At 41.8% G+C, this 15,520-nt stretch overlaps 1 protein-coding gene across 10 annotated transcripts in view; it reads right to left on the reverse strand.

Moving 5' to 3' along the window:
• LOC101340867 (microtubule-associated protein 4) overlaps positions 1-15,520 on the reverse strand; it is a 223,759-nt gene that overhangs the window by 25,430 nt on the left and 182,809 nt on the right. Inside the window, exon 1 of one of the 10 annotated variants that reach the window (XM_023726553.1) lies at positions 8,100-10,537. The exons of the other annotated variants lie outside the window; for them this stretch is intronic. Coding sequence (XP_023582321.1) covers positions 8,100-9,561 — 1,462 coding nt within the window. The 5' untranslated portion in view covers positions 9,562-10,537. Of the gene's footprint in view, positions 1-8,099; positions 10,538-15,520 lie in introns of those variants that run through there. 10 annotated transcript variants of the gene reach the window in all.

The following is a 15,520-nucleotide window of genomic DNA, read 5'->3' on the forward strand; positions in this document are numbered from 1 at the left end:
GTATGTTGTAAACCTGTCTCTATGATGTTAATGAGGGAGGATGGGTGGCAGTTGTGTTAGCTCCCATGTGTCCCCCACCCACCTCCCTCAATGTTGACAACTTGTATAACTCTAGTACACTTATTCTGTTAGCATGAATGGATGAATGAGTGGGTGATCTTGTTCTGAAATAAACAAACACGGATTATTTAGATGCGTGCTGTGTAACTTCCAAGTGTCTGAAGATTTTCCTGTAGTCTTTCTATTACAGGTTTCTAACTTGATTCCATTATGGTCAGAAAACATATTCTGTATCATCCCAATTCTTTTAAATTTATTGGGGTTTGTTTTATGACCTACGATCCATCTTGGTGAATATTCCATAGACACTTGAAAAGAATGTGTATTCTGCTGCTATTGGGTGAAGCATTCTAAAAATGTCAATTAGACCCTGTTGTTTGATGGTGTTGTTAAATCATTATGTATCTTTACTAATACTCTGTCTAGTAGTTCTATCAACTGCTTAGAGTGGGGTGTAGAAGTCACTAATTATAACTGCACATCTATTTTTCCTTTCAGCTCTATCAGTTTTTGTTTTATGTACTTTGAAGCTCTGTAGCTTGGCATACACATTTAGATTGGTAAGACTTCTTGGTGGAGTAACCCTTTATTCTTTGCTCTGATACTAGTCTACTTTGCCTGATATTAATACAGCCAATTCCTGCTTTTTCAAAATTAATGTTAACATATACCATTTTTCATCCTTTTACTTTCAACCTACCTATGTCCTTATGTTCGACACGAGTTTCTTATAGCTAACTTATACTTAGGTAACATTTTTAAACCTACTCTTCCAATCTCTACCTTTTAATTGTAGTATTTAGACCATTTACATTGAAAGTAATTATTGGCATGTTAGGGCCTAAGTTTGCCATTTTATTATTTGTTTTGTTTGTTCCCTCTGTTTCTCACTCCTCTGTTTCTCTTTCTCTTCCTGTGAGTTATACTTGAACATATTTTACAATTCCATTTTTATTTTTTATAGTGTTTTTGAGTACACAGATCTGTAGAGTTTTCTTAGTGGTTACGCTAGGTATTAAAATATACATACATAACTTATCATAGCCTACTGGTATCAACATTATATCACTTTGAATGAAGTACTAAAACCTAACTTCCAATTAAGACTGCTTATCCCCTACACTTTTTATTTTTTTCATACAAAACTTTATACATACGTTGTTATGTGACCTTAATTGCTCTCCCCATACTGTGACAGCACACTCTTCCTTTCCACCCAATTCCCCATGTCCATTCAACCAGCTCCTAACCCTCTCCGCCTTCCCATCTCACCTCCAGACAGAAGCTGCCCGTTTAGTCTCTTGTATCTACTAGAGCTAAAAGGCACACTCCTCACAGTATCACTTTATGTCCCACAGCCCAGTCCAATACCTGTCTGAAGAGTTGGCACTGGAAACTGTTTTAGTTCTGGGCTGATAGAGAATCCAGGGACCATGCTTTCAGGGGTTCCCCCAGTCTTAGTCAGACCATTAAGTCTGGTCTTCTTACTAGAATTTGAGTTCTGCAACCAACTTTTCTCCTGCTCCATCCGGGACTCTCTGTTGTGTTCCCTGTCACGGCGGTCACTGGTGGTAGCTGGGTACCAGCTAGTTCTTCTGGTCTCAGGCTGATGAAGTCTCTGGTTTATGTGGCCCATTCTCTATACTTTTTAAATGTAATCTCTTAATATTTCTTCTTCATACATGTGCTCACCATGGTGCTATAATTTTTGTTTCAATTATCAAATATGATTTAAGACACTTATGAGGATAGTCTATTATATTATTGTTGTTCTTTCATTTCTGAAATTTCAAGTCCCCTTCTGTAGCATATCTATTTGGAGGACTTACTTTAGCTACTCTTTAAGGGTAGGTCTGCTAGAAATCTGAAGTGCAAATGTTTAAGCACTTGACGACTACTAGCCAAAAGGCTGGTGGTTCAAAGCTACCCAGAGGCGTCTCAAAAGACAGCCTTGGCAATCTACTTCTGAAAGGTCACAGAGTCTTGAAAATACTATGGAGCAGTTCTACTCACCACACATGGGGTTTCCATGAGTCAGAATCAACCTGACAGCAACTAACAACCACCACCACTACAACTGCCTGGCAATAAACTCCTTCTTTGTCTGGTAATGTCTTTATTTCCCCTTCATTCCTGAAGATAAGTTTCACCAGATATAGAATTTGCAGTTGACAGTTCTTTTCTTTTAGCGCTTGAAAAATGTGCCACTTTCTTCTACCCTCCCTGGTTTCTGATGTGAAACTCACTATCATTTGAATTGTTGTTCCCTTATAGGTAATGCATCATTTCTCTCTGACTGTTTTTAAGATTTTCTCTTTGTCTTTAGTTTTCAGAAGTTTAATTATGATGTGTCTTGGTGTGGATTTCTTTGGGTTTATTCTGTTTGGTGTTTGCTCCATTTCCTGAATCTGCAGGTTTATGTCTTTCATCAAATTTGAGAAATTCTCAGTCATTATTTCTTCAAATAGTTGTTCAGCCTCACACTGTTTCTCATTTCCTTCTGAGATTCTGATGATAAAAATGTTAGATGTTTTGTTTTTATTTTCATTCTGTTTTTCAGATTGAGCAAATTCTACTGATCCTGTTCTCAAGTATACTGATTCTATCCTGTCATCTCCAGTCTACTACTGAACCTATCCAATGAGTTTCTTATTTTGATTATTGTATTTTTCATATCAATAATTTTCATTTGGATCTTTTTTATAACTTCTATTTCTTTGCTGAGATTTTCTATTTTTTCATTTGTTTCAAAAGAATTTATAATTGCTTGTTGAAGCAATTTTACGATGGCTGCTTTGAAAATCCTTGTCACATAATTCCAACATACAATTCCTCTCAATAGTGGAATCAGTTGTCATGTCTTATTCAAGTTGTGATTTTCCTGGTTCTTGGCATGACGAGTGATTTTTGACTGTATCCTGTACATTTTGAATATTATCTTAGGCGACTCTTGATCATATTTAAATTTTGTATTTTAGTAGGCAGTCATCCTGTTTTAGTGTGTAGGTTCTGGCTTACATTTGTGGTCTGTAGTTCAAATGATAATTTAGTTTTCAGAGCCCCTGCAGTGCAATTCTGGTCTTCTGTGTTCTTCTGGCTCCAGTCCTTGCTGGTGCTGCCTGCAGGCGCTAAAGGCACTTCCCTGGGCCACCCAGGGTCATTAGGTGGTTGCTGAGCAATGCTGGGCACATGAGATGGTGAGCATTTCTCATGACTTGTTCTCTACCTGGTACTGGTGGACTTGCTGCTGGATTTCTGCAAGTACAACCACAAGAAGGAAGTGTATACCTGGGCCAGCTCCTGCCACTGGGCATGAGGGGTGCCAGGAAATGCCAGGTCTAAGTCTCCTTCTGCCATTGAGTAGAGGGCCAGGAGACACCAGGCCTTTAGGCACCACTAGTGTGAACTAAGGAGCCCTGGTGGCGCAGTGGTTAAGCTCTTGGCTGCTAACCAAAAGCTCAGCAGTTTGAACCCACCAGCTGCTCTGTGGGCAAAAGATATGGCAGTCTGCTTCTGTAAAAATTTATAGCCTTGGAAGCCCTACGGGGCAGTTCTACTCTGTCCTGTAGGGTTGCTATGAGTCGGAACTGATTGGATGGCAACGAGTTTAGTGTGAACTGCTGCTGTCTGCTGCCTGGTAGGGGGCAGGGAATGAGTATCCCTGGGATTGATGCCAGAGTGGGCAGACTGGCCCTGCTGCTGCTGCCAAGTGTGGAGGGAGCAGTGGGATGGATCCACCACTGCAGCTGGGTATGGGCTGGAGAACAGGGTTCTCCAGTAGGTCTTTGCTGAGCTTCCCCGTTCCTGGTCCTTTGGTCAGAGGGTAGGCTTTTATTTTGTTCTTTTATTTTTAGGTCTATGCTTGTTGGCAATTCCGGGTTGCAGGACTCCCTAGTGCCTTGTCTGGCATATATGGAAGATAAAAAGAAAACCCAGGGAATTCACCACACTGTTGTTTCTTAAGTCCTGAGGTCCCCAGCCAGTCTGCTTTCTCGCCACCTTGCGGAGTCCTTTTATGATTGTCTATTGAATTATTTCCAGAGTATTTAGTTGTATTTAGAGGACAGGAACAGGAAAAGTTAGTCAACATCATCTTGTTTTGTAGCAAGCTTTCTAACGTACAGCTTTTTGTACTTTTTGATGTTTGAATCGTATGTATTTTTAGTAAAAAACCGACTTAAATTTTTGGTGTTAAAGATGTGGGAAAAAACACGAGGTTGGTGTCTTAGTTATCTAGTGCTGCTATAATAGAAATACCACAAGTGGATGGCTTTAACAAAGACAGTTCATTCTCTCACAGTCTAGTAGGCTAGAAGTCTGAATTCAGGGCACCAGCTATAGGGGAAGGCTTTCTCTGTCTATTGGCTCTGGAGGAAGGTCCTTGTCATCCATCTTCCCTTGATCTAGGAGCTTCTCTGGGCAAGAATCCCAGGTCTAAAGGATGCACTCTGCTCCCAACACTGCTTTTTTGGTGGTATGGGTCCCCACGTCTCTCTGCTCACTTCTCTCTTTTATATCTCAAAAGAGATAGGCTTAAGACACAACCTAATCTTATAGATTGAGTCCTGCCTCATTCACATAACTGCTGCCAATTCCCCTCATTAACATAATAGAGACAGGATTTACAACACATAGGAAAATCACATCAGATGACAAAATGGTGGACAATTACACAATACTGGGAATCATGGCCTAGCCAAGTTGACACATATTTTGGGGGACACAATTCAATCCATGAAAGGTTGGTAATGCCTTTGTTCTATAGCAAGCTGAAAGGAGATCTTATCAAGGATGACTTGGAGCCAAAGGCCTCAGACTACAATGAGTATTTTTCAATAGGCACAGGATTTTTCAGTAAACAATATAAACACTTCATTAAAGTCTCACTGCCTGTGATACTGATATGCAATATCCCAAACTGTACAAATAAATGTTACCCAATGAAACATACCTGACTTAATCCATAAGCACAAACTGCTATATCCCTTCCAGATGGTACCTCTCATTATGACCCTCCTTCTTTGACTCAAGAGTATATATCAGCCAATTGCTAGAGATAAACTGTCCCCTATAGGACAGAATAGAACTGCCCCATAAGATTTCCAAGGAGTGGCTGGTGGATTTGAACTGCTGATCTTTTGGTTATCAGCCAAGCTCTTAACCACTGGGCCACCAGGGCTCCATAAATGTCCCCTCAGTTTTACAAAAGAAATGTCTGAAACAGACCTCTAACTCCTCTGAAAAATTCTTCTCTTCTGTTGGATCTTCCCATTATTTGCACTACCACCAGCTGGGAAAACCAGGCTCGAAATCACAGCATCATATTCTAAAACTTTGTCTCTCTCTGTCTTGCACCTTCCATATCCAAATCAGTTTTCAAGTCCAGCTGATTTCAGCTATCATATTTCCCCTATCATGTCTTTGGTGTTTCCTCTGCCACTAACTGAATCAGACTGTCATAAGAGGATTTTATGACTTCAATTAGAGTCTGTCTTCTAGTTCATCTTACTACTTCCCAAAACAGACCTCAGGCCACTTTATTTGGTAGGTTGTCACAGGCAGTCAGCACAATTTTTTGAACATACGAGTAAAGTTTAAACTTCTTAGTGAGTCATTTGAAGTTCAGCAAAATTAGGTTCTAAACAACTTTCTAAACTCTCCTTCCATTATTTCCTGCCACATATATACAGATGGCTTTGGTATGTTTGCTCAACCCACATGCTCTTCTCTATAGGCACCTCCAAATGTCTAAGTGGCTAAGATTGGTTAAGAAGGCTGTGGTACCTGGTACAAAGTTGACTGAATCAAGGTGGTCAATTCAACCAAGCTGAGCCAATAAGATCCGTTTACTTGCTCTCTAATTTGAACTAATACAGGGAAACTGCAGTCAAACGACCTTGGATCTCTGAGATCTAAGGTAGCATAAATCTGGGCACAGAACCCAAACAATGGCAACTCAAAATGTTCTGTGCTGGCCAGTCACAAAGGAAACAAAAAGTAAGGGATGGCAGGGGAAAACAATTTCCAGAAGGGAAGAGAATAGAGCACATGTACAAGGAGAAGCAGTGGGTCCAAGAGAGACACACAAAAGCTGCAGCCTGGCTACCCTTCCTGCAATTAAATTCCCTCAGATTCTTCTATCTCCTGTCAATAAATTCCTTTTTATGAATTTGAGTTCTTCTGAGTGTTTCTTTCCTCTGCAATTAAATGATTCTTAAGAGAGTAACCCATAAACACCAGTTATTGTTCTTTTATGCAACATGAGCTATCTAGATTTCATACCTTTGCTTACATCAGTCCCTTTGCTGAAAGGCTTCCCCTCTGAGAAACCCAACTCACTGTCAGGTGTCCTAGGTTTCCAAGGCCCAGCTCAAATGCCACCTCCTCAAAAAAAGTTCCATGATTGACAATCCTCCCCGCCAAAACACCAAAACTATTTATCTAACTCTCTCATGTCTCTTATAACAATCAATCTTATATATCTTTACATATCACCCCAACTAGATAAGTTGCTTGAGAACAAAGACAATTTCCAGTGCTAAGATAAATGACTGGCTTATTACCACATGTACTTAAAAATGACACACTGAATGAATGACCCTTTGTATCTTTTCATCTACATAGCATTTAGTAGAGTCAGCACTGAAACTTTTATCTGGTAAATGGATCAGTGGGTTAATCAGAGGCATTTGTAAATTCTTCCTATTAGCATGATAATAGGGTGATCTTGTACTAAAATAAACAAACACAAACATTCATTCATTACCACCCAGCAAGTATGTGGCACTGAACTGGGCACCTGGCGATCAACAAAAAAATGATGCAATTCTGTCTATGAGTTTACAGTTCTGCTGCAGCTAGAAGCAAGCAATAGGCGTAAACCAAAACCAAACCCCTTGCTGTCAAGTCGATGCCGACTCATAATCGTAAGAAATCATAGAGTAACCACGAAGCTTTTGTTATAAAAAAAAAGTCAGTCTTCAAGGCCCTTTCATCACCCATTCCACTTAGCCAGCCTCTAGAAAACACAACTTTGTATTTTAAGGGAAAAGAGTGAAAAAAAAATTCATCAAAATGTACTAAGATAAATAAAAGGGGAAACAGGTCCCAGGAGAAGCACCTATTTTTTTTTTTACAAGCAAAATACATGTTTTAAATTCCCATTAACAAGCTTGTAAATCATGGTCATTTGTGCTCAAATCGGACTCAAAGAAAAACAAGCTTTTTTCGACCACCAACAATAAGATCTGGGGTGATGGGGGATGGGGAAAGAAGAACGGGCCAGGAAGAAAGACACAGAAGGCAGCCACAAAGACCACAGCATTTAGCTGTTTATTAGGTTACAAGTCTCTCCTCCTTCTCTTTCTTCCCCTTCTCCACACAAATCCTCCAACAAGCATACGGAAAGAGAAAACTAGAATCAAGATTGGGTCAAACACGAAGAACAAGGAAAGAATATTAAACAGCCCAGCTCTAAAAGGCTCTTTTTTCAGCTCGAATAAAAACAAAACGTTCTCAAAAGCAAAACAGAAAGCAGAGCTTACACCCAGACTGCTATTTAGCGAGAGGAGGTGAGTGCTGATAAAACCACTGTGAGTCCACACAAAGTGACAGATTTTCAAGCAAGGAAATCAACCCGTTGCGATTGGATGATTTAGAGCTCAGGAATCATCTGGTTCAAATCAACAGGGAGCTGAGGGGTGGGGAGGATGGGGATGGGGGAGGCAGGGTGGCATGAGGTCATGTAAGGGGCTCCATTTCTCATGCTCATCACCCTCTGACCCCATCCCACCATCAACCCAATCCGCAGACATCCTCAGTCTATACTGTCATGCCAGCAGACTGACCCAGCTAGATTCACTTTGTTCTCGTTCACGCCTCACTCCCAGCAACCTTCCAATGCAAGAAATTAAGCTTTCCCAGGCACTCACAGACCCCAGCAGTAACAAGCTGCCAAAAGCTTCTGCCTGTAATCTGTCACTTTGGTTCCTTCCTTACTGTGTGCTTGTTCCCCATGGAGGCAAAATTTAGAAACATACCATCACTTGGGGCCTCTTCACACAGGAACGATGGCGTGCTCTGGGTTGCACTGACCTCAATTTCTTTCTTCCTTGCTAGAGCTGTTTGTCCTGGCTGTTTCTCACCTCCCTGGCAGGCCTGAGAGCATGAATCAGTTCTCGTTTCACTAATATCTTCTTGTGCTTTTTCCTTGCTGCTTACTTCGGGAATCCGTTCCAGCTTACTATGGAGATACAACCCAGCAGTGCCCGGTTCCTTCTTCCCAGAGCTGCCGCTGTTGCTGAAATGGGTTAATTCTTCTCTCTTCTTGGCCACTGGTTCCTCACAGATGAAAGGAGGTATCTCTTTAATAGACAGAATGGGCAGCTCCCCAGGGTCCAATCTGTAGTTGGGTGTCTGTTCCTCAGCCACTGTCATGGAGCGCCTCATGGCAGAAGCCCCCAATTTCCTGGGTGTAGGATTAGGTATTGGGCTACTGGTAGGAGGCAGCAGGCCAGACAAAAGCTCTTCTCTAGCAGGGAGTTCAGGGTACTTATCTGCAAGGTTGACAGCTGGGGGAACTGAGAGGTGAGAACATTCAGACAGGGCCCTGCGCATCGACCTTTTCTGCTGGGGAGCTTGGTTGAACAAAGCCCCCTCCTCAGTAGAACTCAATGTCTCCAATTCCTTATCATGGTCTCTGATGTGAGAGCTTACGTTCAAACATTCCTGGGCAAACTCCACCATAGTTACTGGTGGAATGGCAGTAGGTGAATGCTTGATAGTGGGGGCTGGGTGGGCTACAGCCACCGGTAGTGGGGACTCACATTCCAGCTGCCCAAAGTTCTCATTCATGACTCCAACAGCCGGGCAGCCAAGGGTAAGGCCATCCTCTTTCTTTCCCGGAGTTGCTTCACCCTGAGGACCCTGAGCCACTGAATGAAAGTTGGGGTTCCAAACACTGGTTTCCTGCTCTTTAACATACCGGATGGGGATGTCAGAAGCCCCAGGGAAATCCAGGTCTGGCTGGCTCTTGGTCTCTAACCCATTCTTCCCTGTCACCTTCCCTTGAACTGTGGCTTTGTTTGTGTCTGACCCCTCTATGGGTCCCAGATGGAACTCAGCTGTCTTCTGGTGTGCCGAATTCTCCTCTGAGTAAGGGCAGGTATTTGAAATCACATACCCGCTCTCAAGGTGACCCAAGGTTGTTTGATACTCCTTGTCCCGCACTTCAATGCTGAGCTCTTTGTTTAGCTTCCCCTCAAAGAAGCACCGCTTATTCTGCTCCAGAAAGCTGGCATTTTTCACAATCCCGTCTTTCAGCTGCCTGTCCATGCTGACATTTAGCCCGATCTCATTCAGTTTGCCCTCTGTCCTCTGCCACTCAAATCCAGCTTGACTGAATTCTTTTGGGGAGTCCATTCGGCACTCGGCAGTCTTGTCCTTACACAGCTGGCTGTAGGAGGCAGTGAGAGAGGCTGGCTGCTTGTCTGAGAGCGACATCGTCTCTTTCGCTGCCCTCCCCCCTCTCACTCCTGGAGTGCTAACACCACCTACGATCACACGGGGCTTGCAGTGACATCACACCAAGTCCCTAGTACTGATGACAACACTCATCTTTCCCCCAATCGTTCTCTCTCCTCAAGCAGTTGGGTGCTAAATGTATTTATGAGCGTGAAAGAGATGAAGAAAGAAAGAGAAAGGAAGGAAACTGCTGCTTTCTGCACAACGAAACGCCACTGTTAAATGTAATTTCCTGTTAACTAGCACTCTGCTTAGATCTGCAATTTAAAACACGGTACGGTGCCAATTCATGCACTGAGGATAGTAATTATTCTGGCTTTCACTGATATAGATACATGTATACCCACACATTCACTTATTTGATCCTATGCCCACTGTTCCATATTCACCCACTTAAAAACTGTTTTAAAAATAACCAAGACTTCATTTGCCAACCCCCAGCTATAACCCCTAAAGAACAATGATTCTAGAAAGTTGCTCAAAATTTCACTTAAGTAAAAAACCACCTTAACATGGTATCAAAATTTGAGGCACTCAAAATTTTAGGAAGCGTGGGTTTGCTGTCACAGCAACTTATCAAATTCACTTGAAAAGTGACTTTGGTGGGGCCCCAAAAGCCCAGTGAGAGCTCCGTCTATATTTATTAAGCTCTGCAGTGTGGAAAGGATTAATAAAGGGTTCATTTAAGACTTTGGTGATCAGGGCTCTGGGGACATGTATTTCAGTGACAAGACACTTGTCTGACAACACATCCCTCCCACTTTTCCTCCTGTACCTGCTCCCCCTTGGTTCTCCGGGCAATCTAGGTCACTCCCTCCTCCACCAGCCCTGCTCTCTCCAGACTACTGATTTCTTCGTTGCCACCTAAATACTGGGAGCAGATCATCCTCCTCTGGAACTGAGAGGCTCTGGCAATGTGTGGCTTGGGGTTTTACCCACCCACCAGAGCCCACCTGCCTGGGGCTTTGATCTTACAAACTACATTCAGGGCTCAGGGACCCACCCAAAAAAAAAAAAAAAATCCTGGATAAAAAAAGTTACAGTATAAGGATAGGCCGTACTCTACCTTGAAGAAAGGTAACTTGTGTTGCCTGGCCTCTGAGTCACTACAGGATATTGTGAATCTAAGGGATTTCATTTTCCAAGATGAAAAGGTTTAGGTTTTTCTTTTTAAGCCATTTGTCATCAAGTGCAACTATTTGGCTGCAGTTTCTTCTACTTTTTAAAAAATTTTATTGTGCTTTAGGTGAAAGTTTATAGCACAAGTTAGTTTCTCATTCAAAAATTTATACATAAATTGTTTTGTGACATTGGTTGCAATGCCTGCAATATGTCAGCATTTTCCCCCTTTCCCTTTACACACCAGGTCCCCCGTGTCCACTTGTCCAGTTTCCTCTGCCTTCCTGCCTTCTCTTCTTTGCTTTTGGGCAGGTGTTGCCCATTTGGTATTGTATACTTGACTGAACTAAGAAGTACGTTCCTTATATGTGTTGTTGTTTGTTTTTTTATAGGCCTGTCTAATCTTTGGCTGAAAGGTGGATTTTGGGAGTGGCTTCAGTTCTGAGTTAGCAGTATGTACGGGGGCCGTAGTCTCTGGGGTTCCGTCAGTCTCTGTCAGACCAGTGACTCTGGTTTTCTTCATTCTCCTTTGCTCGGGATGGGAAAGCACCAATAGATGTGCTGTCATCTTAGATGACATCTTAGATGTCATCTTAGATCTTAGATGACTGCTCACAAGTTTTTAAGACCCCAGATCCTACGCACCAAAGCAGGAGATAGAACATTTTCTTTATGAACTGTGTTATGCCAACTGACCTAGATATCCCCTGAGACCATGGTCCCCAGCCCTCAGCCCCAGTAACTCGGTCCCTCAAGGTGTCTGGATGTGTCTAGGAAGCTTCTATGTCTTTGCCTTGGTCAAGGTATGCTGACTTCCCCTATATTATATGTTGTCTTTCCCTTTACCAAAGTCAACAGTTGTCTACTATCTAGTTAGTGATTTCCCCTCCCCACGCCTCCCTTCCCTCGTAACCATCAAAGATTGTTTCTTTCTGTGTGTAAACCTTTTCTTGGATTTTTATAATAGTGGTCTCATACAATATTTGTCCTTTTGTGACTGACTTATTTCACTCAGCATAATGCCCTCCAGATTCATCCATGTGGTGAGATGTTTCCAGATTCATTGTTTTTTATCATTGTGTAGTATTCCATTGTGTTTATGTACCATAATTTGTTTATTCATTCATCTGTTGATGGGCACTTAGGTTGTTTCCATCTTTTTGCTATTGTGAATACTGCTGCAATGAACATGGCTGGCTGCAGTTTTTTAATAATGCTTTTAGGAAAAAAAAAGTCAAGTTAAGATTTTTCCATCTTTGGCCTATAAAATGTGAAGAGATTACCACGGCCCAGCCCAGGAGAGGTCACCCAACTGGGGACTCTACCCAAGCACTTACCTTCTCTACTGCTCATACTACTCACATAATTTTCTCATATCCTCGACTAGAGTAGAGGAACCAACCTTACGTATGTCTTCTGCATTAACTTCAGTACTTAACACAGGGCTATGTTCATAGGTCGTGTGGCAGCGCTGAATTTCAGTTTAACCTCTGTCCTGAAAATAAACTGAGCCTCATATATACTTTTCCTCCCTCTTGACCTTAAGTAGTTTAGTCGTAATACATGTTAAAGTATTAATAAAGGTTCCTATACCATAGCTTATTCTACTATGGTAACGCTCTTGCTAAGGACAAAGGAAATGAGGATGTATAAAGAAATGAAGGAAGTGCAGATGGGTCATGATTATCATTAGTAATGGGAAAAAATAAGAGTGAGGAGAGTATTGAAATATAGCCCAATTCTGGCTTTCTTATCTTTTTTATACATTTATTTTCACTGAATAAGATAATTAAATATTACAATATGTGATAGAAGTTATGAAAGTCGGGGGTAGGGGGTATTGCTGAAATGCAGTTCAACCATGCCAGAGCAAAATTTTGGCAAATATTTTAGGAATCAGGTAAACTTCAACAACGTCATCCACTAAAAAACTAGCCATATCTCCCCAATCACATATACACCCCCCCCTTCAATGTACTGATACCTTCTATCTTTGGTTTGTGGAGGAAAAATAAAATTTGACTCGGAGTTAGAAAACCAGATTTTAAGATCTCTTAATAATTAATAGTTGCAATTTTGACCAATTCATTTAACTGCTCCTAAGTTTCAGTCTCTTCATCCATAAAATAAGGAGAATCTCTAAGGTGCCTCTCAGTTTTAAAGTTTTAACACTTTTACATCTCAATAAAAATGTTGAAACACGCACTCAAGGAATCGCAGGCCTGCTGCAATGTTTAACCCACAATGTGGTTTTAACTTAGGGCTCCAATGACCAGTACGTTCAGTAACCCCTCCTGCCTCACCAGAGGGTGTTGCCTATGGGCAGAGGCATGACTGCAGGATGTGGCAAGTCTGAAGAAAGTGGCAGTCTGAGTTGGCTCTCATATTCTGAAGGGACGGGAAAGATCCTAGGCAAACAGCAAATAGAGACTTATTCCTTAGAGTCAAATGATTTTTCATTCTAGCCAGCCTATCCATACTCTCTCCATCATTGCCCCCCACCCAAAACAAAGCTACAGCAATAACTAGAATTTTAAGTCCCTGCTACCTTCAAACCCCACATATCCTGCCCTAAGCATTCTATCCATAAGTCCAAAAATGGAAAGAAAAAAAAAAAAAAAACCATTGCCACAGAGCTGATTCCAACTTATGGCAACCCTATAGAACAGAGTAAAACTGCCCCACAGGGTTTCCAAGGCTGTAATCTTTACAGGAGCAGACTGCCTCAACTTTCTCCAGCAGAGCAGTGGGGGTCTGAACTGCCAACCTTTTGGTTAGCAGCTAAGCGCTTAATCACTGCACCATTAGGGCTCCTTTATGCATAAGTAGCAGACTGCAAAAGGTAAGTCAGCCAAAAGACCAGGAGCAGGAACCAGGAGAACGAAGCAAGCTAGTCACAATGGAGCCTGTATTCTAGATCCCAGTTCAAACTACAGATCAGAAATGTGGTCAACCTGAGGGAAGATAATGATGAGGTCAGCATCTGGCTACTAGGCCAAGCAAAGAACTCACAGTTACAAGATTCCAGAGTCAGAGTTACAGGAGGCAATCTGGGAGGGTTAGTGGCCAAGAAGTAAAAGCCTAGATAGGAAACCCAGACGAGAGGTGAGTGCCCACCACACCATGTTAGCCAGACGCTCAGGTACACAGACAAGCTTGATGCTCACCCAGGGGTAGGAGTACAACAGGAAAGCATAAGGAATTATGGGGCTGACCACAGAATCCACCTTTTGTGTAGGTTTGACAATTGAGGAAATATATATAAAAAGCATTTAGCAAGGTAACACACAGAATGTACCTACTGATGTTAGCTTTTTAAGGGGGAAAAAAAAAAAACCTAAGAAAATGTATTATATGTGAAGTAGATTTTATCACTCCTAATTAAGGTTTTAATGTGAAATAATAAGGCGTAAGTCTCTACACTGGAGAACTACTGCATGGGATCCCTCTGATAAAGAAGGTAGACAAAAACAAAACAAACTACACCACCTACAACAATTGCTAATTAACAGACAAGAGAAAAAGAAAAGCTAACTCTAATAATCTGAGGAACCTCCTAAAGAAAATATACCAGTCCCAAATTCCTTTTAGGACAAGGGTCATTCCATAAAAACAGTACTTCAAGGACATCGAAGTATGTGCTATGGGTAGAGAGTTAGATGGCTAGAGCTCCTCTAACCCAATCTCCTCATTTTACAGAGGAACAAAATGGAGTCCTGAGGAAAAAAAGTGAAGTGGTTTGCCCAAGATTAAATGCTGAGTTAATGGAAAAACCAGATACAAGATTTCTGGTCTCCAAACGCCAGCCTTCCCACACCACTGGGCAAAAATTCATCTGAGTCACTGGATGCCTCTCCTTTTTAATGTTTCTTTTTTGCTCAGCAGAGAAAAGTACTTCAAGCTTTAATTTGCAACTGTAATCAATTCAAAACTCCCAAATTAATACACAGTATGTTTGTTTGGTGGGCAAAAGGAAGTCTAAAATTAAAAAAAAAAAAAAGCAATGTATTTATTTTCAGTGTTTACCTTATACCTTAGTTCGGTGTTGTTTGAAGTACGCAGAGCATGAGTAAACTGTAAATGACTTAACCTTTAGCAATCTTCTGTTACTATTTTCCATTCTCAAGAGAACTAAGATTAATTTTAATGTCTTTCTATAGTGCCTCATGGGCTTCCCTTCACGCTGCTTTTGAGCAGGCAGGCCAACAGGCAGGTCACGTGTCACTAAGAAAAAGGAAAGATTCGGAGGCTTTTACAAAGGAGAGGGGACAGAGTGGCATGTAGTTTGATTACCCTATTGTTTCTGCAACACATACCAAGTAAGAAATCATATGGAACAAGAATTAATGGGTTTGTTCCTCTCCAAATGAAGTGAATGACACCTGGATGCAAATAATGGGGGAAATCCAGTACAGAATAATTGGTAAAGTCCTTGAATGGCCCTGCCAGTGAGTGCTCTAGTCCACTTCAGAGTTGCAGACGTATTCGCACTCAGGAATGCACATTCTCCCAAAGGGGACAGCTGCTGCCAGGAGTTCAAGCCTCTCCAACCACTGTGATATTATACCAAGCTTGTGGAGAGGAACTTACACAAAGTCTTAAAAAGTTGAGCCTGGCCAGGTGAAAAAAACATGTACTTAAGAACCGGAAGACTTAAATTCTAGACTCAGCTGCCACTGGGCTCCACTCCTTCTCATTCAGGACTCATTTAAATGTCACCTCCTCTGAAGTCTCCCAGAACCCCACCCCCAAGCAGACTCCTCCATGTTTTCACAACATTATACTTCTTAGGATTTGGAAACTACATTATCATCTTTTA

This window comes from Trichechus manatus, unplaced genomic scaffold (assembly GCF_000243295.1).
Source record: "Trichechus manatus latirostris isolate Lorelei unplaced genomic scaffold, TriManLat1.0 scaffold00001, whole genome shotgun sequence".
Taxonomy (NCBI): domain Eukaryota; kingdom Metazoa; phylum Chordata; class Mammalia; order Sirenia; family Trichechidae; genus Trichechus; species Trichechus manatus.